The sequence below is a fragment of the Hirundo rustica genome, chromosome 14, assembly GCF_015227805.2.
Source record: "Hirundo rustica isolate bHirRus1 chromosome 14, bHirRus1.pri.v3, whole genome shotgun sequence".
In the NCBI taxonomy this organism is placed as follows: Eukaryota; Metazoa; Chordata; class Aves; order Passeriformes; family Hirundinidae; genus Hirundo; species Hirundo rustica.
In genome coordinates, this window is record NC_053463.1 from 16,097,942 (window position 1) to 16,123,222 (window position 25,281).

Here is a 25,281-nt window from a genome sequence, read left to right on the forward strand (position 1 = left end):
CAAAGCCGCGTTCCGTTCCTGGCCGCGGGTGTCTCGAAAGCTTCGGGACCGCGGGCGGGGCGAGCGGCAGCGCGGGCTGCGGGCGGCGGCGGGTGCAGTCCCAGCGCGCACCGCTGGGTGGTGCCCTCGGCCAAGGCGGCGCCGAGCGGCTGCGGCAGCGGAGGCGGCCGAGCCCGGAGCAGCGCAGCGCAGCTCAGAGCAGCGGAGCTCAGAGCAGCGGAGCTCAGAGCAGCGGAGCTCAGAGCAGCGGGGCTCAGAGCAGCGCGGCTTAGAGCAGCGCAGCTCAGAGCAGCGGAGCTCAGAGCAGCGGGGCTCAGAGCAGCGCAGCTTAGAGCAGCGGAGCTCAGAGCAGCGGAGCTCAGAGCAGCGGAGCTCAGAGCAGCGGGGCTCAGAGCAGCGGAGCTCAGAGCAGCGGAGCTCAGAGCAGCGCGGCTTAGAGCAGCGCAGCTCAGAGCTGCGGAGCTCAGAGCAGCGCAGCTCAGAGTAGCGCGGCTTAGAGCACCGCAGCTTAGAGCAGCGCAGCTTAGAGCAGCGGAGCTTAGAGCAGCGCAGCTCAGAGCAGCGGAGCTTAGAGCAGCGCAGCTCAGAGTAGCGCCAGCTTAGAGCAGCCCAGCGCAGCCGGGCGGAGGTGGCAGCGGCTGCGGCGGCGAGCGCTGCCCCGGGTCACCCGCTGCCGGGACACCCCGGCTGCCCTAAGCGCCGCCGGCGGAATCGGACTCAGCGAGGGAAGGCGCCCGGCCCGCACTTGGCCGCTTTCCGCGGCGAATCGCCCGGGACATCCGATCCGCCACAGCGACACCGGCCGCCGCCGCCGCCGCCGCCGCGCCATGGCGATCGCAAGGCAAGTGCTTTGTGTCTGTGCTTTCCTCTCGCTGCCGCACGCTGGCGCCGAGCCCATCCGCTACTCCGTAGCCGAGGAGGCGGAAAGCGGCTCCCTGGTCGGCAAGCTGGCCGAGGACGCGGGGCTGACGCCGGCGCAGCTCTCGGCTCGCCGCGCCCGCCTGGTGTCGGACGACGGCCGGCAGCATTTTCGCTTAGACCGCGCCTCCGGCCGCCTCGTCGTGGCGGGGAGGCTGGACCGGGAGGAGCTGTGCGGCCAGGCCGCCAGCTGCATGCTCCCCTTCGAGCTGCTGCTCGCCGAGCCGCTGCAGTTCTTCCGGGTCGAGGTGGCTCTGGAGGACATCAATGATCATTCACCTGTTTTCCCCGAGGAACGAGTCAGTTTTGAAATTCCCGAAACGAGTGACCCGGGTTCGCGTTTCCCCCTGGAGGGGGCTCAGGACCTCGATATTGGCAGCAACAGCATCCAGGCATACAGCATCTCTCCCGAGAATGAATATTTTAGGGTCTTCTATGGAAGCCGGATTACAGGCAAGAAGTATCTCGAACTGGTTTTGGAAAAGCATCTTGATAGAGAGGAGCAGGCAGAGATGAGTTTCAGTCTCATTGCCGTGGATGGGGGCTCTCCTCCCAGGAGTGGTACCACCGAAGTTAAAATTGTTGTTCTAGATGCAAATGACAATGCTCCCGTCTTCACGCAGGAGGAGTACATAGGGCAGATTTTGGAGAACATGCCAGAAGGCTCTGTGGTTCTGACTGTGCTGGCCACTGACCAGGATGCAGGAGTTAATGGGGACATTTCCTATCAACTGAGCCAAGGAGTGGGACAGAGTGACTCAGCATTTGTGATTGATCCCATAACTGGAGAAATTAAACTCACAAAACCTCTGGACTACGAGGCAGCAGCAACTCATGAGTTCAGTGTAAGAGCCAGAGATGGAGGGGGCCTTTCAGCAATCTGCAAGGTGTTGGTGCAGGTGGTGGATGTGAATGACAATGCCCCAGAGCTGGTGGTCAGTTCCTTCAGCAGTCCTCTCCCCGAGAACACAGTGCCCGGCACAGTGGTTGCCCTGTTCTCGGTCAGGGACCGGGATTCTGGTGCCAACGGGAAGATCTCGTGTGCCCTGGAGGATCAGCTCCTCTTCTCCCTGCGGCCAGCCTATAAGAATTACTACGAGCTGGTGACAGTGAGCGCGCTGGACCACGAGGAGACGGCTCAGTACGTGCTGAGTGTCACAGCAGCAGATGCGGGGTCGCCTCCTCTGACGACCACGCAGACCTTCACCGTGGACGTCTCGGACGTCAACGACAACGCGCCCGTCTTCAGCCAGACGTCCTACACCATGTACGTGCGTGAGAACAACGTCCCCACGGTGTTTGTTGGCGCGGTCAGTGCTGCAGACGCTGACGTGGGGCTCAATGCCAAGGTGACCTATTCCCTGGCCCCAGCGCAGGCGGCAGAGCGGCCCCGGTGCTCCTGCATCTCGGTGAACTCTGAGAACGGACACGTGTTTGTGCTGCGGCCCCTGGACTACGAGCACTTGCGGCAGACCGAGGTGACGGTCGTGGCCTCTGACGCGGGCTCTCCTCTGCTCAGAGCCAACGTCACCGTGCGCCTCGTCGTGCTGGACGAGAATGACAACGCGCCGCTGGTGCTGTACCCAGGCCAGGAGAGCGGCGCGGCGTCCAGCGAGCTGGTGCCCGTGTCGGCTGAGGCGGGCTACCTCATCACCAAAGTGGTGGCTGTCGACGCCGACTCCGGCCAGAACTCCTGGCTCTCCTACCACCTGCTGAGGGCCACCGAGCCCGGGCTGTTCATCGTGGCTGTCCAAAGCGGGGAGGTGCGTTGTCACCGAGACACACAAAGCAATCACACGCAGACAAGAGATTTTCGCAGAGGTTCCTCTGATCCAGCTCCCAGCTGAAAGAGCGGAGAGAAGAGACCCCTTTGTTTATTCTTTTACTTTTATACATTTGTGGGTCTAGCAGAAGATTGGCTTTTTGGGGTTTCCACCCCTCAGCCTCAGTGGCCAGACGAATTGTCAGTTACAATTGTTTTCAGGTTAGAAATATGCAAACAAAGGACAAAGAATGAAAAACAAAGGGTTTGTTTATATTACTTCTGTGGGAAAGGTAGAAAAACTGCTCTAATATTCTACAGTAACTAAAAGATCTGACTCCATTTATGAAAATCAAAAGGCTAATAAAAAACTCAGAAAAACCAGGGTAACATCTCACCCTTTTAACTTTAAAAAAAGAAAAAACAGAAAAAGAAAAATGAACAAATTTACAAAGGGAATATATACAAGTTCAATCACTGTCTGTGGAGGAATCATCAGAGTGATCACTCGAGGATTCATCCACTTGGTGGCTTTCAAGTTGATCACGGCTTCCACCTTGCCTGTCAGCTGAATTCTGCCTCTGTGGTCGCAGGTCAGGACGGACACACTTTGAAGGTAGCCAGCGTGTCCCAGTGTCCGTGGACACACACGCATACCCTCGCCCCATAGCGATTAGGTCATAGGGTCCTTCCCATTGCTTGGTGACTAAATTCCGGACCCGTACCTTCGCTCGAGGCTGTTGCTCACCATCCGAAGCCTGCAACGAGAGATGATGGTTCAAAATGACAGGATTATTTGAGTTCTGTGGCACCGTAAGGTGATTGATGGTGTACAAAGCCTTTGCCAACCGACTGTTTGGGGTTTCACCCTGCATTCCCCGTTTCTGCTTCTGAAGAACACGCTTGAGTGTACCATGATTGCGTTCTACAATCGCCTGTCCCGTCGGAGAATGAGGGATGCCAAAGTTATGTGACACACCCCATGACTGTAGGAACTGCCGTACCTGCTGCGAGGCATAAGCAGGACCATTGTCGGTTTTCACAGCAGAAGGTATTCCGAGAACAGCAAGGGCCTGCCTCCAGTGGGCAATGACATCACGGGCTTTCTCTCCTGTGTGAGCAGAAGCCCACATCGCAGATGAGAACGTGTCCACCGTGACATGCACATACTTGAGCCGGCCAAACTCGGCGACCTGGGTAACATCGGTCTGCCAAAGCTCCAAGGCTTTAAGGCCTCTGGGGTTAACCCCTGCCGGCAATGGCGCACCAAGGGCGTGACAGTCATCACATGACTCGACAATTTCACGAGCCTCAGTGGCCGTCAGTTGGAACTGCTTCTGCAGCGTATGCGCATTTTGGTGGAAAAACCCATGTGATGCCTTGGCCTGCGCGAGCACGTCAGGCTGAGGGGCTACCCACGCCGGGTTAGCCAACTTGTCAGCCCTCGCGTTACCTTCCGCTACAAATCCTGGCAAATTAGTGTGACTCCGTACATGCAGAACGTAGTATGGATGAACTCTGGCCTGAATTGCACACCACAGGGCTTTCAGTAAATCAAACAAGGCAGGGTTACTGACCTCCTTCAAAACTGAACAACTCAATCGCTGTGCGATGTCGGCAACATAGGCAGAGTCCGTGATCAAATTGAAAGGTTCCTGGGAAAATTTCTCAAATGCCATGACAGCAGCCTTTAGTTCAACCAGTTGGGCTGAGCCATCCTCATGGCCTTCCAAAACCTGCCACTCAGATCCATCCTGCCAGGTAACAATGGCTTTTCCTGTTTTCCCCGAACCGTCAGTGAAGACGGTGGGACCTTGCACTGGCTCTTGGCTACTTTTGGGTCGTAGAGAAAATTGAGTATTTTTGGCCACTTGCAATAGCTTGTGGCTAGGCAGATGATAAGTGATCTGCCCTGAAAAACCCTCGAGAGCACTTTGCAGCGAAACATTGTTCGCATAGCTCCAATCAAATTCCTCCCTCTGAACTGGGAGTATGATCTTTGAGGGATCTGCACCCATCAATTGCAAACAGCGTTGCCGGCACTTGATTATCAAGCGCGCAATCAATTCAAACAGCGCTGTCGCCGTCTTATGCGGCTGATGAGGCAGGAAGACCCATTCCAAGACGTGCAGAGGATCAGTCCAATCATCATTCCACTGGCCGATGATACCTGTAGGATGTAAATCAGGAGTGGTGATGAACACAGTAACATCAATGGAAGGTTCAATGCGGTACACCTGGCAAGCCGAAACAGCTTGCTGAACCTCCTCCAGCACTTTTCGTGCCTCAGGGGTCAATTCACGAGGTGACTTTAAATCAGTGTCCCCTTTCAACAATTCAAATAAGGGAGACAGTTGTGCTGTGGTCAGTCCCAAGTAAGGACGTAACCAAGTGATAACACCTACCAGCTTCTGAGCATCATTCAGTGTCTTCACTGATTGCACAAATTGCACCTCCTGGTGACGGATTGTCCGTTCCAGAATTTTGACTCCCAAATATTTCCAGGGAGGTTGTTGTTGTACCTTTTCTGGAGCCACCTGCAGTCCATGTGAATGCAGAGCATTCAACAACTGAGGCTGTAGCCTCAGCAGCTCTTCCTGAGTGGGCGTAGCCACCAAAATGTCGTCCATATAATGATAGACGTGAGCATCAGGAAACCGCTTGCGAACTCCAGACAAGGCACGGGCTACATACCATTGGCATAACATTGGGGAATTCCGCATTCCTTGAGGCAAAACTCTCCATTGATACCGCTGTGCGGGCTCGGCATTATTTATTGTTGGCACCGTGAAGGCAAATTTTGGTCTGTCATCGGGATGTAGAGGGATCGTAAAAAACAATCCTTCAGATCCACGATGAGGACCGGCCAGTCCGCAGGAAGCATGGTAGGCGATGGCATACCAGCCTGCAATGTCCCCATGCCTTCCATCACGGCATTGACCTTTCAGAGGTCTTGTAGCAACCTCCATTTCCCAGACTTCTTTTTGATACAAAAGACAGGAGTATTCCAGGGACTGGTAGATGGTTCCAAATGCCCCTGATCCAACTGCTCCTGTACAAGTTCACGAAGGGCGACTAGCTTGTCATGAGGGAGGGGCCACTGATTCTCCCAGATGGGTCTGTCCACCAGCCACCGTAAAGGAGGCGTGGGACATTCTGTGCCCTTCATCACAGTGGCCCCAATCAAAAATCCGTCCCCAGTCGCACCCCCCACGCGGCCAAAACGTCCCTCCCCCAGAGGTTCTGAGGAATCTCAGTAACATGAGGCCAAATTATGGCGGTCTGTCCCTCCGGGTTCGTGATGGCCACGGGATTCTGGCTCACGTAGCATTGCTTCGTTCCTCCTAAGCCCGAGATCGATGTCTGTGCCAGGGTCAAAGGCCACTGCGGGGGCCAAGCAGCCAGGGAGAGAATGCTCACGTCAGCCCCCGTATCTAGGAGGCCACGAAGGTGAATCTCCGATGGCGTGGCACCAACCATGGACACGGTACACAGCGTCTCAGGACGGTCTTTGGTCAGGACAGCAGTCCAGCGCACTTGAGGTGGCCCTGTAGAGCCGAAGCCACCGTCTCCCCGTGACCGGTCCTCGGTCCTGGAAACAGAAGACTTAAAAGGAACAAGTTGAGCAATTCGTGTGCCTTTTGGGATAGTCAGAGGGGGGGTGGGTGTGGAGACCATTGCATGAATCTGCCCTGAAAAATCTGCATCAATCAGTCCCAGGTGCACTATGATGCCCTGAATGGTGGCACTGGACCTCCCCATCAGGAAAGCACTCATGCCATCACCCAAGGGACCAAAGGCATCCAGGGGAACCTTGTGTATTTTGTCCGAATCAATCACGACAGACTCGGCTGTGCAGACATCAACACCTGCTGAACCGCGGGTGCTGGCTGCAAGCCTGCTGAGCAGATCTCCATTGGCTGGGGCTGAGGCAGAGACATTTGTGTCTGCACGCGTCTCACCTTCGCGCTCTGCGTCGCGTTTCCCGAATTGCCCAACGGCTGACCATTCACATGCACCGTTGCCTTACACGCATTCGCAGCGTGATTCGGCCTTCCACACCGTGCACAATAAAACAAGACAGCCGTAGGCTTCTGCGCCTTCCTCTGTTTCTTCCTGGCCTGAGCACCCCACTGCTGCTGTTGCACCCCTTGGGGAACAACCCAAGCAGGCTGCACAGCAGCAGCCACAGCCGGTTGCACGGCCGCAGGCACGGCCGGCTGGACCGCTGTAGCCACTGTCGGTTGGACAATCGTAGCCACAGCTGGCTGCACAGCTGTATGCACGGCAAGCACCTCTTGGCTGGAAGGGGATATCTTTGCACAGGCCCCAACCATGTCCGACATGGATGGTTCCCCGGGAAGGGCCTCAATAACCCTCTTGCAAACAGCATTACAGTTGCCCTGAGCAACAGACTGAATCATGAGCTTCCTTGCTGCCGGATCACTCACCTGCTTCTCAACCGCAGCAGTTAACCTCCCTGCAAAGCACAGGAAGGGCTCATCAACTCCCTGGACGATAGTCGCAAAGGGCTGCTGTGGAGTAGCCAGCTGTAAGGTCTGAACCAGGGCTGCCATGCCTGTCTGCTGGCACTGCTCCTGGACCAAGGGCTCATAACCAGCCTGCCCTTCGGCCCTGGTATAATTGCCTGTTCCCATTAGCATATCAATATTAACCATATGCCTAGGATCTCCTGGACCCAGTGTCCTATTCCGTTCCACCGCTCTGACTGCCAACTGAGTCCATTTACTCTCAAAGAAGTCATATTCGACCGGTGGGAAAAGGGCCCGAGCCAAGCTCCGAATGTCAAAGGGTGTCAAAAGACTGGCATTAAAAGAACGGAGAACCTGCATCACCTCAGCTGAGCCCAAACCATATTTCCCAACTGCATCACGCAGTTCTGACAAGGCCTGCCAAGCCAAGGGTTGATAGGTGTTATGAATAGCACCCTGAAGGACAGGGAAGGCCTGAAGACCCTCAGATGAAGCAGCAGCATCTGCCCTATCCTGCCCTGTGGACCCCACAGGGTCAGAGGCAGGCACTCGACTGGGAACCAGCTGAACATCAGACACGGCAGGTTCAGCACCAGCATCAGCATCTCCACTTAGTCCTTCAACCTTAGCCTTCACTTCCCCCCAAAAGCGCCCGCGGTCTTTTGGGCGTACAGTCACCTGACAAGGGGGTAGCGTCCAGGCTGTGGACGAAGAGCCAACAGCACGGGAATTTCTGCTCTTGTCAAAGACCGGCCGCATTTCGGCCGTGTCCCCGTTCGCACTGAACTTAAACACCTCGGCGCCTGCAGCCGGCGCAACGCTAGCAGCAGGAAGCGGAGGCGGGGTCGGACCAGCCACTGGCACTGGCCCCGCCGCATCCTCAGCGGCGCTGGAGCCCGCGCCAGCTGCCGGAGACCGGTCCGACGGCTCCGCGGTGGACACGCATCCCTGCGCGCCTGAGGAGCCCGTGCTGCGTTCAGGAGGAGGCGGCGACCGCGCCCCCGTGACTGGGGGTGCCGCGCCAGTCCCTGCTGGCAGCCCCTTAGAAGTAGCCGCACCAGAGCCTCTCCCCGCCCCGCCAGCACCGCCTGCAGCCCATGGGGCTGGTGCGGGAGGCGGAGTATCTGGAACCCCCCCGAGAAGGGGTCCCGCGGGGGCCCGGGAGCTCGTGGGCCCCCCCATCCCGGAGCCGGGCGAAGCTGTCAGCCCGCGCAGGGAGCCCCGCGCTGCCGGCGGCGCGGGGGCAGAGGCGGCCGACGCAGCCGCCTCCGGGCTCGGCCCAAGCGGCAGAGCGGGAAACTCCACACCGCCCGACCCCATCGGATACGTAACGGTCGTGCGGCAGAACAGACAATGCACCGTGACCGAATCACGGCCAAAAGAGAGGGGAGCCCGCTTTTCCGGGGCGCCCTCACCCACCAACGCCGGAAAGGCTTGGAGAGGAGGCGGCCCAGCCCCGCTCCGGCGGCTCCGCTGCGCGGGGCTCGGCAGGACCGGCGGGGCCGGCCCCAGGCTCGGCAGGGCTCTGCCCCCCCTCTGCCCGAGACCAGCGCCAGAACCCGAGGGGGGGGAAACCCCCCGCGCAGGAACGGGGGAGGAAGGGGAAGAATCCACATCACAAAGCAGCTGAAATTCAGATTCCGGGTCTGACATAACGACCCCACCCCCTCCCAGCTCTCCGTCCCGCTTCGGACTGGGGCTCTCAGCCTTCGAACTGTAAGGAGTCGACTTAAATACAGCTCTCTCAAATAATTTCAACTGCAATAAAAGTTCCGCAATGTCTTCATCGTATTCTATATCAAGAGAGTCTAACATACAGTCCCCCAGGAGGTACCACTCCCGTCGACTAAGCACAGACCCTGGCGTGGGAAAGAACCCATGCCGCCTGCCCCATGCAAACAGATCCTGTAGTCCCTCCTGGGATATCTGAGCATCCTTCCGCTCCAAGAGATCTCCCCAAAGTTCCAAAACTAAAGAATCCTCCATGATAAACACAAAACAGGGAAAAGGAGAAAGGAAGAACCTCACCACACTGTTCACCCACACTCAGGGTCACCAGATGTCACCATGAAACACAAAGAAATCACACGCAGACAAGAGATTTTCGCAGAGGTTCCTCTGATCCAGCTCCCAGCTGAAAGAGCGGAGAGAAGAGACCCCTTTGTTTATTCTTTTACTTTTATACATTTGTGGGTCTAGCAGAAGATTGGCTTTTTGGGGTTTCCACCCCTCAGCCTCAGTGGCCAGACGAATTGTCAGTTACAATTGTTTTCAGGTTAGAAATATGCAAACAAAGGACAAAGAATGAAAAACAAAGGGTTTGTTTATATTACTTCTGTGGGAAAGGTAGAAAAACTGCTCTAATATTCTACAGTAACTAAAAGATCTGACTCCATTTATGAAAATCAAAAGGCTAATAAAAAACTCAGAAAAACCAGGGTAACAGTGCGTCTGAGGAGGCCGGTGACAGACAGGGACAGCGTCAAGCAGAAGCTCGTTGTCCTGGTCCGAGACAACGGCCAGCCCCCGCTGTCAGCCACCGCAGCTCTGAGCGCGCTCCTGCTCAAGGACTTCTCAGACGTGCGCCTCCCGCACAGCAGCGTGGCCACGGAGGAGCAGGACGGCTCCCTGACCACCTATTTAATCATCTCCCTGGTCTTTGTCTCACTCCTCTTCCTCATCTCCGCCGCGGTCTTTGTGGCTCGCAAGGTGTGCAGGAGAAAGGAGCTGCAGGCCGGCCATGTGCTGTATGGTGCCGACAACTTGCAGAGCGGCCTGGCCGATGCAGCCGCTGCAGGGACCCTGCCCCGCGCCTACTGCTACGAGATCAGCCTCACAACGGGCTCGGGCAACAGCGAGTTCAAATTCCTCAAGCCCATCCTCCCCAGCCTGCCACCACAGCACTGTGCCACGGGCCAGGGCCCCGAGGAGGGACAGGATTTCCCCTGTGTCCCTGTCAGCACAGAGGACATGGCACCAGACAATCCTGGGACTCTCTCTGCACGACAGTTCAACGCTCTTTCCTTCGACTAGCCACGCTCTGCACACACAGACCCTTCAATGCTCCTGGGAGGAGGGGATCCAGGCTGCAGCATGTGGCAATGCTTTCTCCTGAGTAAATCTGTATTTGCAATTGGTTTAACCAACGTCCTGCAAGTTCTGTTAAGAATAAATATCTGCCACTCCAAAAAACAGTGAGGGAAATAAAAGAAGTCAAAGTTCTCTCATTTATTTAGCAATGACTTTGATCTCTGTTTCTGCCATTTCCCACAGGCTTTAAGTATGTGGCTAGCACTCCCAGCTATGGTCTTGTTTCTCTTGCTGTCTGAAAAGACAGAAGATGTTTTTATTCTGCGTTTTAAGACAATGTCATGGCCAAAGAATCATCTGAACTGAAATGGAAAAAATACTTTTTCACAGCTCTGCAAAGCAAGCAAGTCTTGAGCGCTGAGTCACAATGTCAGGTGAGCACTAGGCCCTTTCTTCCCTGGCTTCTGGATGTCTCTATCTGAGATGTGAGCTCTGTGTGCTTTGCTTTCTTGTCCCTGAGTTTGTCTGTGCAGACACTGACTATCTGCAGATGATTCCATAGTGCTGCCTGCTGAAGCAGGGAGTTGCTCCCACCCAGCCATGGCCACACAGGCAAGGCCAGCTCTGCAGGGAAGGAGGTGATTCGGGCCCTTTTGGAACAGCAGTCTCGTCTTCCTTGTCTAGCTCAGAGTAGAGCAGCAAAATTCACAACAGAATCTTCCTTTGATGTACCAGAAGTGCTTGGGTGTTCTGTCACCTCAGGATTGCCTTGGAAATACAGCAGCACAAACATTGTTAGGAGAGACTGTAACTGAACAGAGTTGTCGAAACAAGTTCATTGTCATTGTGTGCATTGAAGGAAAACTCCACAAATACTAAAAGACAATTATTGGAACTTAGATTCTTGAAGAACCTTTAAAATAACATGAAATTTGGTCTTTTCATTGTTGTTCCTGAATCCCAAGGCTTCCTGATGGGAGAGGAAAACTGTCTCCACAAGATTTTCTGCATTTTTGCTAGACCATTTGCATTCCTGTGTTTGCCCTTTCTCCTTCTGCTCTCTGAAGTGTCCTGAGCATTGTACCGAGCCTGTTCCTCTAGAGAAGGACTGCCACTTGATCTATAACATCTGTTTATTTGAATGATGTCTGTGATGCATGAAATACTGGGAAAGCCTCCCTCACGCTGAGTTGTGCCGATGTTTTATAGTTTAACCTTGTAAATTGGTATAACTCTGGGCGTAGAAACTGAAATAAAGGGAACAGCCTGACTGCTTTTGTGCAGACGGGATTCTTTGCAGCGGCGTTCTTTCTGGGAGAGGTCTTTCACGGCTTTTTAAAATTCTGAGAGTCTTGTTGTCAATTTGTGCCTTCTCTGAAGCAATATTTGATGGGTACAGCTCCTGAGTGTGGACATGTATCCAATAAGGGAGTGTTCACTGCCATGCCTGTGCTGTGACCACTGCACTATCCCTGCTCGGTTTCTGCTGATGAGGGATGAAGCTCTGTCCCTGTGGGCTGAGCCTGCAGTTTAAGCTGACCTGGGAAAAGCCGTGTTCTTTCCAAGAGGCTTAAAGTATGTAGTCAGAACTCCCAGCTGTGCTCTTATTTCTCTTGATGTCTGAAAAGACAGAAGATCCTTTATTTCGAGCTTTAAAGCAATGTCACGGCCAAAAAATCATCCTCACAGAAATGCAAAAAGACATTTCCCAGCTCTGCAAAGCAAGGAAATCTTGAATACTGAGTCACAGTGTCAGGTGAGCACTAGGCCCTTTCTTCCCTGGCTTCTGGATGTCTCTATCTGAGATGTGAGCTCTGTGTGCTTTGCTTTCTTGTCCCTGAGTTTGTCTGTGCAGACACTGAATATCTGCAGATGATTCCATAGTGCTGCCTGCTGAAGCAGGGAGTTGCTCCCACCCAGCCATGGCCACACAGGCAAGGCCAGCTCCGCAGGGAAGGAGGTGATTCGGGCCCTTCTGGAACAGCAGTCTCGTCTTCCTTGTCTCGCTCAGAGTAGAGCAGCAAAATGCACAACAGGATCTTCCTTTGATGTACCAGAAGTGCTTGGGTGTTCTGTCACCTCAGGCTTGCCTTGGAAATACAGCAGCACAAACATTGTTAGGAGAGACTGTAACTGAACAGAGTTGTAGAAACAAGTTCATTGTCATTGTGCGCATTGAAGGAAAACTCCACAAATACTAAAAGACAATTATTGGAACTTAGATTCTAGAAGAACCTTTAAAATAACATGAAATTTGGTCTTTTCATTGTTGTTCCTGAATCCGAATCTTCCTGATGGGAGAGGAAAACTGTCTCCACAAGATTTTCTGCATTTGTGCTAGACCATTTGCATTCCCGTGTTTGCCCTTTCTCCTTCTGCTCTCTGAAGTGTCCTGAGCATTGTACCGAGCCTATTCTTCTAGAGCAGGACTGCCACTTGATCTATAACATCTGTTTATTTGAATGATGTCTGTGATGCATGAAATACTGGGAAAGCCTCCCTCACGCTGAGTTGTGCTGTTGTTTTATAGTTTAACCTTGTAAATTGGTGTAACTCTGGGCGTAGAAACTGAAATAAAGGGAACAGCCGGACTGCTTTTGTGCAGACGGGATTCTTTGCAGAGGCGTTCCTTCTGGGAGAGGTCTTTCACGGCTTTTTAAAATTCTGAGAGTCTTGTTGTCAATTTGTGCCTTCTCTGAAGCAATATTTGGTGGGTACAGCTCCTGGTTGTGGACATGCAGCCAATAACGGAGTGTTCACTGCCATGCCTGTGCTGTGACCACTGCACTATCCCTGCTCGGTTTCTGCTGATGAGGGATGAAGCTCTGTCCCTCTGGGGTGAGACTGCAGTTTAAGCTGACCTGGGAAAAGCTGTGTTCTTTCCAAGAGGCTTAAAGTATGTAGTCAGAACTCCCAGCTGTGCTCTTGTTTCTCTTGATATCTGAAAAGACAGAAGATCCTTTATTTCGGGCTTTAAAGCAATGTCACGGCCAAAAAATCATCCTCACAGAAATGCAAAAAGACTTTTTCCCAGCTCTGCAAAGCAAGGAAATCTTGAATACTGAGTCACAATGTCAGGTGAGCACTAGGCCCTTTCTTCCCTGGCTTCTGGATGTGTCTGTCTGAGATGTGAGCTCTGTGTGCTTTGCTTTCTTGTCCCTGAGTTTGTCTGTGCACACACTGACTATCTGCAGATGATTCCATAGTGCTGCCTGCTGAAGCAGGGAGTTGCTCCCACCCAGCCATGGCCACACAGGCAAGGCCAGCTCCGCAGGGAAGGAGGTGATTCGGGCCCTTTTGGAACAGCAGTCTCGTCTTCCTTGTCTCGCTCAGAGTAGAGCAGCAAAATGCGCAACAGAATCTTCCTTTGATGTACCAGAAGTGCTTGGGTGTTCTGTCACCTCAGGATTGCCTTGGAAATACAGCAGCACAAACATTGTTAGGAGAGACTGTAACTGAACAGAGTTGTAGAAACAAGTTCATTGTCATTGTGCGCATTGAAGGAAAGTCCACAAATACTAAAAGACAATTATTGGAACTTAGATTCAAGAAGAACTTTTAAACTAACATTAAATTTGGTCTTTTCATTGTTGTTCATGAATCCGAAGGCATCCTGATGGGAGTGGAAAACTGTCTCCACTTGATTTTCTGTGTTTGTGTTAGAGCATTTGCATTCCATGTCTGCTCTTTCTCCTTCTACCTCTGAAATATATTGAGCATTGTGCTGAGCCTGTTCCTCTAGAGCAGGACTGCCACCCCATCTACAATAACTGGTTGTTCGATTGATGTCTGTGATGCATGAGATATTCAGAAAGCCTCCCTCAGACTGAGTTGTGCTGATGTTTTACAGTTTAACGTTGTAAATTGGTATAACTCTGGGCTTAGAAACTGAAAAAAATGGGTTAGACTGAAATAAAGAGAGCATCCTAATTCCTTTTGTGGAGACAGAATGCTTTATAGAAACGTTCTCTCTCTGGAAAGCTCCTTCAAGGCTTGACAAAATTCGGCGAGTGTTTTTCTCACTCGGTCCCTTCTCTGAAGCATTGGTGGGTGGATGCAGTTCCTGAGTTTGGAGATGCACGAGACACGAGAGTGTCAGTTTGCGTGCCTTTGCTGTTCCCACTGCCCTATCCACGTGCGGTTTATCCAGCCGAGCAATGCGGTTTGGTCGTTGTGCGTTGAGCCTCGTCTTTAAGGGTCCCTGGGCAAAGCCGCGTTCCGTTCCTGGCCGCGGGTGTCTCGAAAGCTTTGGGACCGCGGGCGGGGCGAGCGGCAGCGCGGGCTGCGGGCGGCGGCGGGTGCAGTCCCAGCGCGCACCGCTGGGTGGTGCCCTCGGCCAAGGCGGCGCCGAGCGGCTGCGGCAGCGGAGGCGGCCGAGCCCGGAGCAGCGCAGCGCAGCTCAGAGCAGCGGAGCTCAGAGCAGCGCAGCTCAGAGCAGCGGAGATTAGAGCAGCGGAGCTCAGAGCAGCGGAGCTGAGAGCAGCGGAGCTCAGAGCAGCGGAGCTGAGAGCAGCGGAGCTCAGAGCAGCGGAGCTTAGAGCAGCGGAGCTCAGAGCAGCGGAGCTTAGAGCAGCGGAGCTCAGAGCAGCGGAGCTTAGAGCAGCGGAGCTCAGAGCAGCGGAGCTCAGAGCAGCGGGGCTCAGAGCAGCGGAGCTGAGAGCAGCGGAGCTTAGAGCAGCGCAGCTCAGAGCAGCGCAGCTTAGAGCAGCGGAGCTCAGAGCAGCGGAGCTCAGAGCAGCGCAGCTCAGAGCAGCGCAGCTTAGAGCAGCCCAGCGCAGCCGGGCGGAGGTGGCAGCGGCTGCGGCGGCGAGCGCTGCCCCGGGTCACCCGCTGCCGGGACACCCCGGCTGCCCTAAGCGCCGCCGGCGGAATCGGACTCAGCGAGGGAAGGCGCCCGGCCCCCACTTGGCCGCTTTCCGCGGCGAATCGCCCGGGACATCCGATCCGCCACAGCGACACCGGCCGCCGCCGCCGCCGCCGCGCCATGGCGATCGCAAGGCAAGTGCTTTGTGTCTGTGCTTTCCTCTCGCTGCCGCACGCTGGCGCCGAGCCCATCCGCTACTCCGTAGCCGAGGAGGCGGAAAGCGGCTCCCTGGTCGGCAAGCTGGCCGAGGACGCGGGGCTGACGCCGGCGCAGCTCTCGGCTCGCCGCGCCCGCCTGGTGTCGGACGACGGCCGGCAGCATTTTCGCTTAGACCGCGCCTCCGGCCGCCTCGTCGTGGCGGGGAGGCTGGACCGGGAGGAGCTGTGCGGCCAGGCCGCCAGCTGCATGCTCCCCTTCGAGCTGCTGCTCGCCGAGCCGCTGCAGTTCTTCCGGGTCGAGGTGGCTCTGGAGGATATCAATGACCATTCACCTCTTTTCCCCGAGGAACGGGTCAGTTTTGACATCGTGGAAAGGAGCGACCCGGGTTCTCGATTCCCGCTGGAGGTCGCTCGGGACCTCGATATTGGCAGCAACACAGTCCAGGCATACAGCATCTCTCCTGAGAACGAGTATTTCAGTGTCTCCTATGGGACTCGGCTTACAGGCAAGAAGTATCTAGAACTGGTCTTGGAAAAACCTTTAGACAGAGAGGAGCAGGCAGAGATGAGTTTCAGTGTTATTGCAGAAGATGGGGGCTCTCCTTCCAGGAGTGGCACCACACAAATAAAAATTATCATTCTAGATGTAAATGACAATGCTCCAGTCTTCTCAGAGGAGGTGTACATTGGACAGGTTTTGGAGAACATGCCAGAAGGTTCTGTGGTTCTGACTGTGCTGGCCACTGATCAGGATGCAGGAGTTAATGGGGACATTTCCTATCAACTGAGCCAAGCAGTGGGACAGGGTGACTCAGCATTTGTGATTGATCCCAAAACTGGTGAAATTAAACTCACAAAACCTCTGGACTACGAGGCAGCAGCAACTCATGAGCTCAGTGTGCGGGCCAGAGATGGAGGGGGCCTTTCAGCAATCTGCAAGGTGTTGGTGGAGGTGGTGGATGTGAATGACAATGCCCCAGAGCTGGTGGTCAGTTCCTTCAGCAGTCCCCTCCCCGAGAACACAGTGCCCGGCACAGTGGTTGCCCTGTTCTCGGTCAGGGACCGGGATTCTGGTGCCAACGGGAAGATCTCGTGTGCCCTGGAGGATCAGCTCCTCTTCTCCCTGCGGCCAGCCTATAAGAATTACTACGAGCTGGTGACAGTGAGCGCGCTGGACCGCGAGGAGACGGCTCAGTACGTGCTGAGTGTCACAGCAGCAGATGCGGGGTCGCCTCCTCTCACGACCACGCAGACCTTCACCGTGGACGTCTCGGACGTCAACGACAACGCGCCCGTCTTCAGCCAGACGTCCTACACCATGTACGTGCGTGAGAACAACGTCCCCACGGTGTTTGTTGGAGCGGTCAGTGCTGCGGACGCTGACGTGGGGCTCAATGCCAAGGTGACCTATTCCCTGGCCCCGGCGCAGGCGGCAGAGCGGCCCCGGTGCTCCTGCATCTCGGTGAACTCTGAGAACGGACACGTGTTTGTGCTGCGGCCCCTGGACTACGAGCACTTGCGGCAGACCGAGGTGACGGTCGTGGCCTCTGACGCGGGCTCTCCTCCGCTCAGAGCCAACGTCACCGTGCGCCTCGTCGTGCTGGACGAGAATGACAACGCGCCGCTGGTGCTGTACCCAGGCCAGGAGAGCGGCGCGGCGTCCAGCGAGCTGGTGCCCGTGTCGGCTGAGGCGGGCTACCTCATCACCAAAGTGGTGGCCGTCGACGCCGACTCCGGCCAGAACTCCTGGCTCTCCTACCACCTGCTGAGGGCCACCGAGCCCGGGCTGTTCACCGTGGCTGTCCAAAGCGGGGAGGTGCGTCTCAGGAGGCCGGTGACAGACAGGGACAGCGTGAAGCAGAAGCTCGTTGTCCTGGTCCGAGACAACGGCCAGCCCCCGCTGTCAGCCACCGCAGCTCTGAGCGCGCTGCTGCTCAAGGACTTCTCAGACGTGCGCCTCCCGCACAGCAGCGCGGCCACGGAGGAGCAGGACGGCTCCCTGACCACCTACTTAATCATCTCCCTGGTCTTTGTCTCACTCCTCTTCCTCATCTCCGCCGCCGTCTTTGTGGCTCGCAAGGTGTGCAGGAGAAAGGAGCTGCAGGCCGGCCATGTGCTTTATGGTGCCGACAACTTGCAGAGCGGCCTGGCCGATGCAGCCGCTGCAGGGACCCTGCCCCGCGCCTACTGCTACGAGATCAGCCTCACAACGGGCTCGGGCAACAGCGAGTTCAAATTCCTCAAGCCCATCCTCCCCAGCCTGCCACCACAGCACTGTGCCACGGGCCAGGGCCCCGAGGAGGGACAGGATTTCCCCTGTGTCCCTGTCAGCACAGAGGACATGGCACCAGACAATCCTGGGACTCTCTCTGCACGACAGTTCAACGCTCTTTCCTTCGACTAGCCGGGCACTGCACAGACAGAGGCTTCAATGCTCCTGGGAGGAGGGGATCCAGGCTGCAGCATGTGGCAATGCTTTCTCCTGAGTAAATCTGTATTTGCAATTGGTTTAACCAACGTCCTGCAAATTTTATTGAGAATAAATATCTGCCACTTTAAAAAACAGTGAAGGAAATAAAAGAAGCCAAGGTTCTCTCATTTAGTTAGCAATGAGTTTCATCTCTGTTTCTGCCATTTCCCGTAGGCTTTAAGTATGTGGCTGGCACTCCCAGCTATGGTCTTGTTTCTCTTGCTGTCTGAGAAGACAGAAGATGTTTTTATTCTGCGTTTTAAGACAATGTCATGGCCAAAAAGTCATCTGAATTGAAATTGAAAAAATACTTTTTCCCAGCTCTGCAAAGCAAGGAAGCCTTGAGCGCTGAGTCACAATGTCAGGTGAGCACTATGCCCTTTCTTCCCCGGCTTCTGGATGTCTCTATCTGAGATGTGAGCTCTGTGTGCTTTGCTTTCTTGTCCCTGAGTTTGTCTGTGCAGACACTGACTATCTGCAGATGATTCCATAGTGCTGCCTGCTGAAGCAGGGAGTTGCTCCCACCCAGCCATGGCCACACAGGCAAGGCCAGCTCCGCAGGGAAGGAGCTGATTCGGGCCCTTTTGGAACAGCAGTCTCGTCTTCCTTGTCTCGCTCAGAGTAGAGCAGCAAAATGCACAACAGAATCTTCCTTTGATGTACCAGAAGTGCTTGGGTGTTCTGTCACCTCAGGATTGCCTTGGAAATACAGCAGCACAAACATTGTTAGGAGAGACTGTAACTGAACAGAGTTGTAGAAACAAGTTCATTGTCATTGTGTGCATTGAAGGAAGACTCCACAAATACTAAAAGACAATCATTGGAACTTAGATTCAAGAAGAACTTTTAAACTAGCATTAAATTTGGTCTTTTCATTGTTGTTCCTGAATCCCATGGCTTCCTGATGGGAGAGGAAAACTGTCTCCACAAGATTTTCTGCATTTGTGCTAGACCATTTTCATTCCCATGTTTGCCCTTTCTCCTTCTGCTCTCTGAAGTGTCCTGAGCATTGTACCGAGCCTATTCTTCTAGAGCAGGACTGCCACTTGATCTGTAACATCTGTTTATTTGAATGATGTCTGTGATGCATGAAATACTCAGAAAGCCTTCCTCACGCTGAGTTGTGCTGATGTTTTATAGTTTAACCTTGTAAATTGGTGTAACTCTGGGCGTAGAAACTGAAATAAAGGGAACAGCCTGACTGCTTTTGTTTAGACAGGATTCTTTGCAGCGGCGTTCTTTCTGGGAGATGTCTTTCACGGCTTTTTAAAATTCTGAGAGTCTTGTTCTCAATTTGTGCCTTCTCTGAAGCAATATTTGATGGGTACAGCTCCTGGTTGTGGACATGCAGCCAGTAAGGGAGTGTTCACTGCCATGCCTGTGCTGTGACCACTGCACTATCCCTGCTCGGTTTCTGCTGATGAGGGATGAAGCTCTGTCCCTCTGGGCTGAGCCTTCATTTTAAGCTGACCTGAGAAAAGCTGTGTTCTTTCCAAGAGGCTTAAAGTATGTAGTCAGAACTCCCAGCTGTGCTCTTGTTTATCTTGCTGTCCGAAAAGACTGAAGATCTTTTACTTTGAGCTTTAAGGCAATGTCACAACAAACTATACCCTCACTGAAATGCAAAATACATTTTCCCAGTTCTGCAAAGCAAGGAAGTTACGAATACTGAGTCACAATGTCATGTGACCACCAGGCCCTTTCTTCCCTGGCTTCTGGATGTGTCTGCTGAGATGTGAGCTCTGTGTGCTTTGCTTTCTTGTCCCTGAGTTTGTCTGTGCAGACACTGACTATCTGCAGATGATTCCATAGTGCTGCCTGCTGAAGCAGGGAGTTGCTCCCACCCAGCCATGGCCACACAGGCAAGGCCAGCTCCGCAGGGAAGGAGGTGATTCGGGCCCTTTTGGAACAGCAGTCTCGTCTTCCTTGTCTCGCTCAGAGTAGAGAAGCAAAATGCACAACAGAATCTTCCTTTGATGTACCAGAAGTGCTTGGGTGTTCTGTCACCTCAGGCTTGCCTTGGAAATACAGCAGCACAAACATTGTTAGGAGAGACTGTAACTGAACAGAGTTGTCGAAACAAGTTCATTGTCATTGTGTGCATTGAAGGAAACTCCATAAATACTAAAAGACAATCATTGGAACTTAGATTCAAGAAGAACTTTTAAACTAACATGAAATTTGGTCTTTTCATTGTTGTTCCTTAATCCAAAGGCATCCTGATGGGAATAGAAACTGTCTCCACATGATTTTCTGTGTTTGTGTTAGAGCATTTGAATTCCATGTTTGCCCTTTCTCCTTCTGCTATCTGAAATTTCCTGAGCATTGTAGCGAGCCTATTCTTCTAGAGCAGGACTGCCACTTGATCTATAACATCTGTTTATTTGAATGATGTCTGTGATGCATGAAATACTGGGAAAGCCTCCCTCAGACTGAGTTGTGCTGATGTTTTACAGTTTAACGTTGTAAATTGGTATAACTCTGGGCTTAGAAACTGAAAAAATGTGTTAGACTGAAATAAAGAGAAGAACGTATATCATTTTGTGGAGATGGAATACTTTATAGAAACGTTCTCTACCTGGAAAGCTCCTTCAAGGCTTTTCAAAAGTCGGCCAGTCTTTTTCTCACTCCATCCGTTCTCTGAGCACTGTTGGGTGGGTGATGCTCCTGAGTTCGGAGATGCAGCCAGGAGAGTCTCATTCAGCTTGCCCGTGCTGTTACCACTACCCTATCCGTGTGCTGTTTATCCAGCCGAGCAATGCGGTTTGGTCGTTGTGCGTTGAGCCTCGTCTTTAAGGGTCCCTGGGCAAAGCCGCGCTCCGTTCCTGGCCGCGGGTGTCTCGAAAGCTTCGGGACCGCGGGCGGGGCGAGCGGCAGCGCGGGCTGCGGGCGGCGGCGGGTGCAGTCCCAGCGCGCACCGCTGGGTGGTGCCCTCGGCCAAGGCGGCGCCGAGCGGCTGCGGCAGCGGAGGCGGCCGAGCCCGGAGCAGCGCAGCGGAGCTCAGAGCAGCGGAGCTCAGAGCAGCGGAGCTCAGAGCAGCGGGGCTCAGAGCAGCGGAGCTCAGAGCAGCGGAGCTCAGAGCAGCGGAGCTCAGAGCAGCGGAGATTAGAGCAGCGGAGCTCAGAGCAGCGGAGATTAGACCAGCGGAGCTTGGAGCAGCGGAGCTCAGAGCAGCGCAGCTTAGAGGATCGCAGCTTAGAGCACCGCAGCTTAGAGCAGCGCGGCTTAGAGCACCGCGGCTTAGAGCAGCCCAGCGCAGCCGGGCGGAGGTGGCAGCGGCTGCGGCGGCGAGCGCTGCCCCGTGTCACCCGCTGCCGGGACACCCCGGCTGCCCTAAGCGCCGCCGGCGGAATCGGACTCAGCGAGGGAAGGCGCCCGGCCCGCACTTGGCCGCTTTCCGCGGCGAATCGCCCGGGACATCCGATCCGCCACAGCGACACCGGCCGCCGCCGCCGCCGCCGCGCCATGGCGATCGCAAGGCAAGTGCTTTGTGTCTGTGCTTTCCTCTCGCTGCCGCACGCTGGCGCCGAGCCCATCCGCTACTCCGTAGCCGAGGAGGCGGAAAGCGGCTCCCTGGTCGGCAAGCTGGCCGAGGACGCGGGGCTGACGCCGGCGCAGCTCTCGGCTCGCCGCGCCCGCCTGGTGTCGGACGACGGCCGGCAGCATTTTCGCTTAGACCGCGCCTCCGGCCGCCTCGTCGTGGCGGGGAGGCTGGACCGGGAGGAGCTGTGCGGCCAGGCCCCCAGCTGCATGCTCCCCTTCGAGCTGCTGCTCGCCGAGCCGCTGCAGTTCTTCCGGGTCGAGGTGGCTCTGGAGGACATCAATGACCACTCACCTGTTTTCCCCGAGGAACGAGTCCGTTTTGACATCCCGGAAAGCAGCGAGCCGGGTTCGCGTTTCCTGGTGGAAGGGGCTCGGGACCTCGATATTGGCAGTAACAGCATCCAGGCATACAGCATCTCTCCTGAGAACGAGTATTTCAGTGTCTCCTATGCGTCTCAGAGTGCGGATGACAAATATGTTGAACTGGTTTTGGAAAAGGCACTAGACAGGGAGGAGCAGGCAGAGATGAGTTTCAGTGTTATTGCTGAAGATGGGGGTTCTCCTCCCAGGCGTGGAACCATACAAGTCCACGTTATAATTCTAGATGCAAACGACAATGCTCCTGTCTTCACAAAAGAGCGTTACGTTGGGAAGGTTCTGGAGAACATGCCAGAAGGTTCTGTGGTTCTGACTGTGCTGGCAACTGATCAGGATGCAGGAGTTAATGGGGACATTTCCTATCAACTGAGCCAAGCAGTGGGACAGAGTGACTCAGCATTTGTGATTGATCCCATAACTGGAGAAATTAAACTCACAAAATCTCTGGACTATGAGGCAGCAGAGACTCATGATCTCCGTGTGATGGCCAGAGATGGAGGGGGCCTTTCAGCAATCTGCAAGGTGTTGGTGGAGGTGGTGGATGTGAATGACAATGCCCCAGAGCTGGTGGTCAGTTCCTTCAGCAGTCCCCTCCCCGAGAACACAGTGCCCGGCACAGTGGTTGCCCTGTTCTCGGTCAGGGACCGGGATTCTGGTGCCAACGGGAAGATCTCGTGTGCCCTGGAGGATCAGCTCCTCTTCTCCCTGCGGCCAGCCTATAAGAATTACTACGAGCTGGTGACAGTGAGCGCGCTGGACCGCGAGGAGACGGCTCAGTACGTGCTGAGTGTCACAGCAGCAGATGCGGGGTCGCCTCCTCTCACGACCACGCAGACCTTCACCGTGGACGTCTCGGACGTCAATGACAACGCGCCCGTCTTCAACCAGACGTCCTACACCATGTACGTGCGTGAGAACAACGTCCCCACGGTGTTTGTTGGAGCGGTCAGTGCTGCAGACGCTGACGTGGGGCTCAATGCCAAGGTGACCTATTCCCTGGCCCCAGCGCAGGCGGCAGAGCGGCCCCGGTGCTCCTGCATCTCGGTGAACTCTGAGAACGGACACGTGTTTGTGCTGCGGCCCCTGGACTACGAGCACTTGCGGCAGACCGAGGTGACGGTCGTGGCCTCTGACGCGGGCTCTCCTCCGCTCAGAGCCAACGTCACCGTGCGCCTCGTCGTGCTGGACGAGAATGACAACGCGCCGCTGGTGCTGTACCCAGGCCAGGAGAGCGGCGCGGCGTCCAGCGAGCTGGTGCCCGTGTCGGCTGAGGCGGGCTACCTCATCACCAAAGTGGTGGCCGTCGACGCCGACTCCGGCCAGAACTCCTGGCTCTCCTACCACCTGCTGAGGGCCACCGAGCCCGGGCTGTTCACCGTGGCTGCCCAAAGCGGGGAGGTGCGTCTCAGGAGGCCGGTGACAGACAGGGACAGCGTCAAGCAGAAGCTCGTTGTCCTGGTCCGAGACAACGGCCAGCCCCCGCTGTCAGCCACCGCAGCTCTGAGCGCGCTGCTGCTCAAGGACTTCTCAGACGTGCGCCTCCCGCACAGCAGCGCGGCCACGGAGGAGCAGGACGGCTCCCTGACCACCTACTTAATCATCTCCCTGGTCTTTGTCTCACTCCTCTTCCTCATCTCCGCCGCGGTCTTTGTGGCTCGCAAGGTGTGCAGGAGAAAGGAGCTGCAGGCCGGCCATGTGCTGTATGGTGCCGACAACTTGCAGAGCGGCCTGGCCGATGCAGCCGCTGCAGGGACCCTGCCCCGCGCCTACTGCTACGAGATCAGCCTCACAACGGGCTCGGGCAACAGCGAGTTCAAATTCCTCAAGCCCATCCTCCCCAGCCTGCCACCACAGCACTGTGCCACGGGCCAGGGCCCTGAGGAGGGACAGGATTTCCCCTGTGTCCCTGTCAGCACAGAGGACATGGCACCAGACAATCCTGGGACTCTCTCTGCGCGACAGTTCAACGCTCTTTCCTTCGACTAGACGGGCACTGCACAGACAGAGGCTTCATGGCTAATTTTAGAATGTGAATCAGACTGCAGCATGTGCAATGGTTTCTCCAGAGATAATCTGTCTTTCCGTTTGGCATAATCAATTTCCTGCAAAGTCTAAGTCAGAATAAAAGTTGTCAGCTTCTCCAAAAACAGCGGGAAGAACATAAAAGAAAGACAGGCTCTCAATATAACACTAAAGTTGTTTAAGTTTGTATAGTCGTTTCTGTTTGTGTTTAAGAGAGTGGTTGGCAATCCAGCTCTGCACTCTTGCTGTCAAACCAGACCATGAGCGTCTTGCTGATTGCCATAAAACAGTAGCACAACTGAGTAGACAAATTTCACACTTACTGAAATGGCGCAAAGGCCTTTTCCAGTTCAGAAAAGCAAGGCAGTTCTGAATACTGTGCCACGATGTTCTGTTGGCATAGGGTTTTTCTTCCTCAGGTTTTGGCTGTCTCAGTCTGAGATGTATGGGCTCTGTGTTGTATTCTTATTTCTCTCAGTATGTCTGTTTGTAGAGCTCTTGTGCATCGGCAGGTCCTTCACTACTGCTGCCTGGTGAGACAGTGAATTTGTCCCATCCAGCCATTGCAATGCTGGCAATTCCAGCTCTGCAGGGTAAAAGGCTATTTTGGCCCTATGAGTACAGGGGATGACATCTTCTTCAAGGCAGAGAGGAGCAGAAAAATGCGCAACTAATTTTTTCTTGGCCAATGTGTGGGTTTGATTTTCTGTCCCCTTCAGATTGTCATGGAAATAAAGCAGCAGATGATGTGATAGGGTAAGCTATACCTGTAGAGAGCCATGAAAACTTACTGATTATCATTGTGTGCGTGAAAAGGCCACATGTCCATCAAAGAGAATTTTCTGACTTTAGAATCAAGAAGAACTTGAAAACAGGACTTTGAGTTTTGTTTCCTCATTCTTCTTTCTGAATTCAGTGGCTTCTTGTTGGCACTAGAAAACTATCCATAAAGGATTTCTTTGTTTGTGTTAGAGCATTTGCATTCCCATTTCTGCCCTTTGTTCTTCTACCCTCTGAATTGTACTGTGCATTATTTTGCCTATTCTGCTAGAGAAGCACTGCCTCATCATTTATAATAACAGGTTGTTGGAATGATGTCTGTGATGCATGGAATTTTCTGAAAGCCTAACTCACTCTGTGTTGTGCAGAAGTTTTATAGTTTAAAATTGTGAGCTGTTATGCCACTGAGTTTGAAATATTGAAAAAAGTATGTAGAACTGAAATAAAGAGAACAACCTAATTTTTTTTGTGGAGACAGAATGCTTTAGAGAAACGTTCTCTCTCTGGAAAGCTCGTTCAAGGCTTTTCAAAATTCGGCGACCCTTTTTCTCTCTCTGTCCCTTGTCTGAAGCGCTGTTGGGTGGGTGCAGTTCCGGAGCTTGTGCATGCAGCCGGGAGAGTGTTGGTTAGCGTGCACGTGCTTTTACCACTACCCTATCCGTGTGCGGTGTGTCCTGCCGGGCAGTGCGGTTTGGCCGTTGTTGCCGGAACCCCGGCATCAGGCTGCCCGGGGCAAAGCCGCGTTCCGTTCCTGGCCGCGGGTGTCTCGAAAGCTTCGGGACCGCGGGCGGGGCGAGCGGCAGCGCGGGCTGCGGGCGGCGGCGGGTGCAGTCCCAGCGCGCACCGCTGGGTGGTGCCCTCGG

General features: G+C 54.5%; 3 protein-coding genes across 7 annotated transcripts; all 3 read left to right on the top strand.

The window, feature by feature from the left end:
- Nucleotides 1–788: 788 nt before the first annotated feature.
- On the top strand, nt 789–10,819 carry LOC120759442 (protocadherin beta-15-like). 5 transcript variants are annotated; one of them, XM_040078663.2, is made up of 3 exons: nt 789–2,688; nt 3,351–3,357; nt 9,633–10,819. In XM_040078663.2, the coding sequence occupies exons 1-3, from the start codon at nt 828–830 to the stop codon at nt 10,204–10,206; spliced, it is 2,442 nt and encodes an 813-aa protein (XP_039934597.1). In that variant the 5' UTR covers nt 789–827; the 3' UTR covers nt 10,207–10,819. The 5 variants fall into 5 exon arrangements, with proteins under 5 accessions (XP_039934597.1, XP_039934596.1, XP_039934594.1 ...); XM_040078662.2 differs by lacking the exon at nt 3,351–3,357 and adding an exon at nt 4,756–4,759 and having other exon boundaries at nt 9,630–10,819; XM_040078660.2 differs by lacking the exon at nt 3,351–3,357 and adding an exon at nt 2,875–2,881 and having other exon boundaries at nt 789–2,685; nt 9,630–10,819.
- A 4,362-nt stretch (nt 10,820–15,181) lies between these two features.
- On the top strand, nt 15,182–20,193 carry LOC120759158 (protocadherin beta-15-like). The gene has a single exon (XM_040078153.2). It carries the CDS (start codon nt 15,188–15,190, stop codon nt 17,627–17,629), a length of 2,442 nt encoding a protein of 813 aa, XP_039934087.1. The 5' UTR covers nt 15,182–15,187; the 3' UTR covers nt 17,630–20,193.
- Nucleotides 20,194–21,154: 961 nt separating this feature from the next.
- Nucleotides 21,155–24,868, top strand: LOC120759160 (protocadherin beta-15-like). Its single transcript, XM_040078155.2, has one exon. It carries the CDS (start codon nt 21,161–21,163, stop codon nt 23,600–23,602), a length of 2,442 nt encoding a protein of 813 aa, XP_039934089.1. The 5' UTR covers nt 21,155–21,160; the 3' UTR covers nt 23,603–24,868.
- Nucleotides 24,869–25,281: the final 413 nt, after the last annotated feature.

What these genes read in the sequence shown, in the direction of transcription:
- LOC120759442 (XM_040078658.2), top strand. Translation starts at nt 828, where the DNA reads ATGGCGATCGCAAGGCAAGTGCTTTGTGTCTGTGCTTTCCTCTCGCTG. An exon ending in GCTGTCCAAAGCGGGGAGGT is followed by an intron (nt 2,684 to 9,611) that starts GCGTTGTCACCG and finishes CAGAAAAACCAG; the next exon opens with GGTAACAGTGCGTCTGAGGA.
- LOC120759158 (XM_040078153.2), top strand. Translation starts at nt 15,188, where the DNA reads ATGGCGATCGCAAGGCAAGTGCTTTGTGTCTGTGCTTTCCTCTCGCTG.
- LOC120759160 (XM_040078155.2), top strand. Translation starts at nt 21,161, where the DNA reads ATGGCGATCGCAAGGCAAGTGCTTTGTGTCTGTGCTTTCCTCTCGCTG.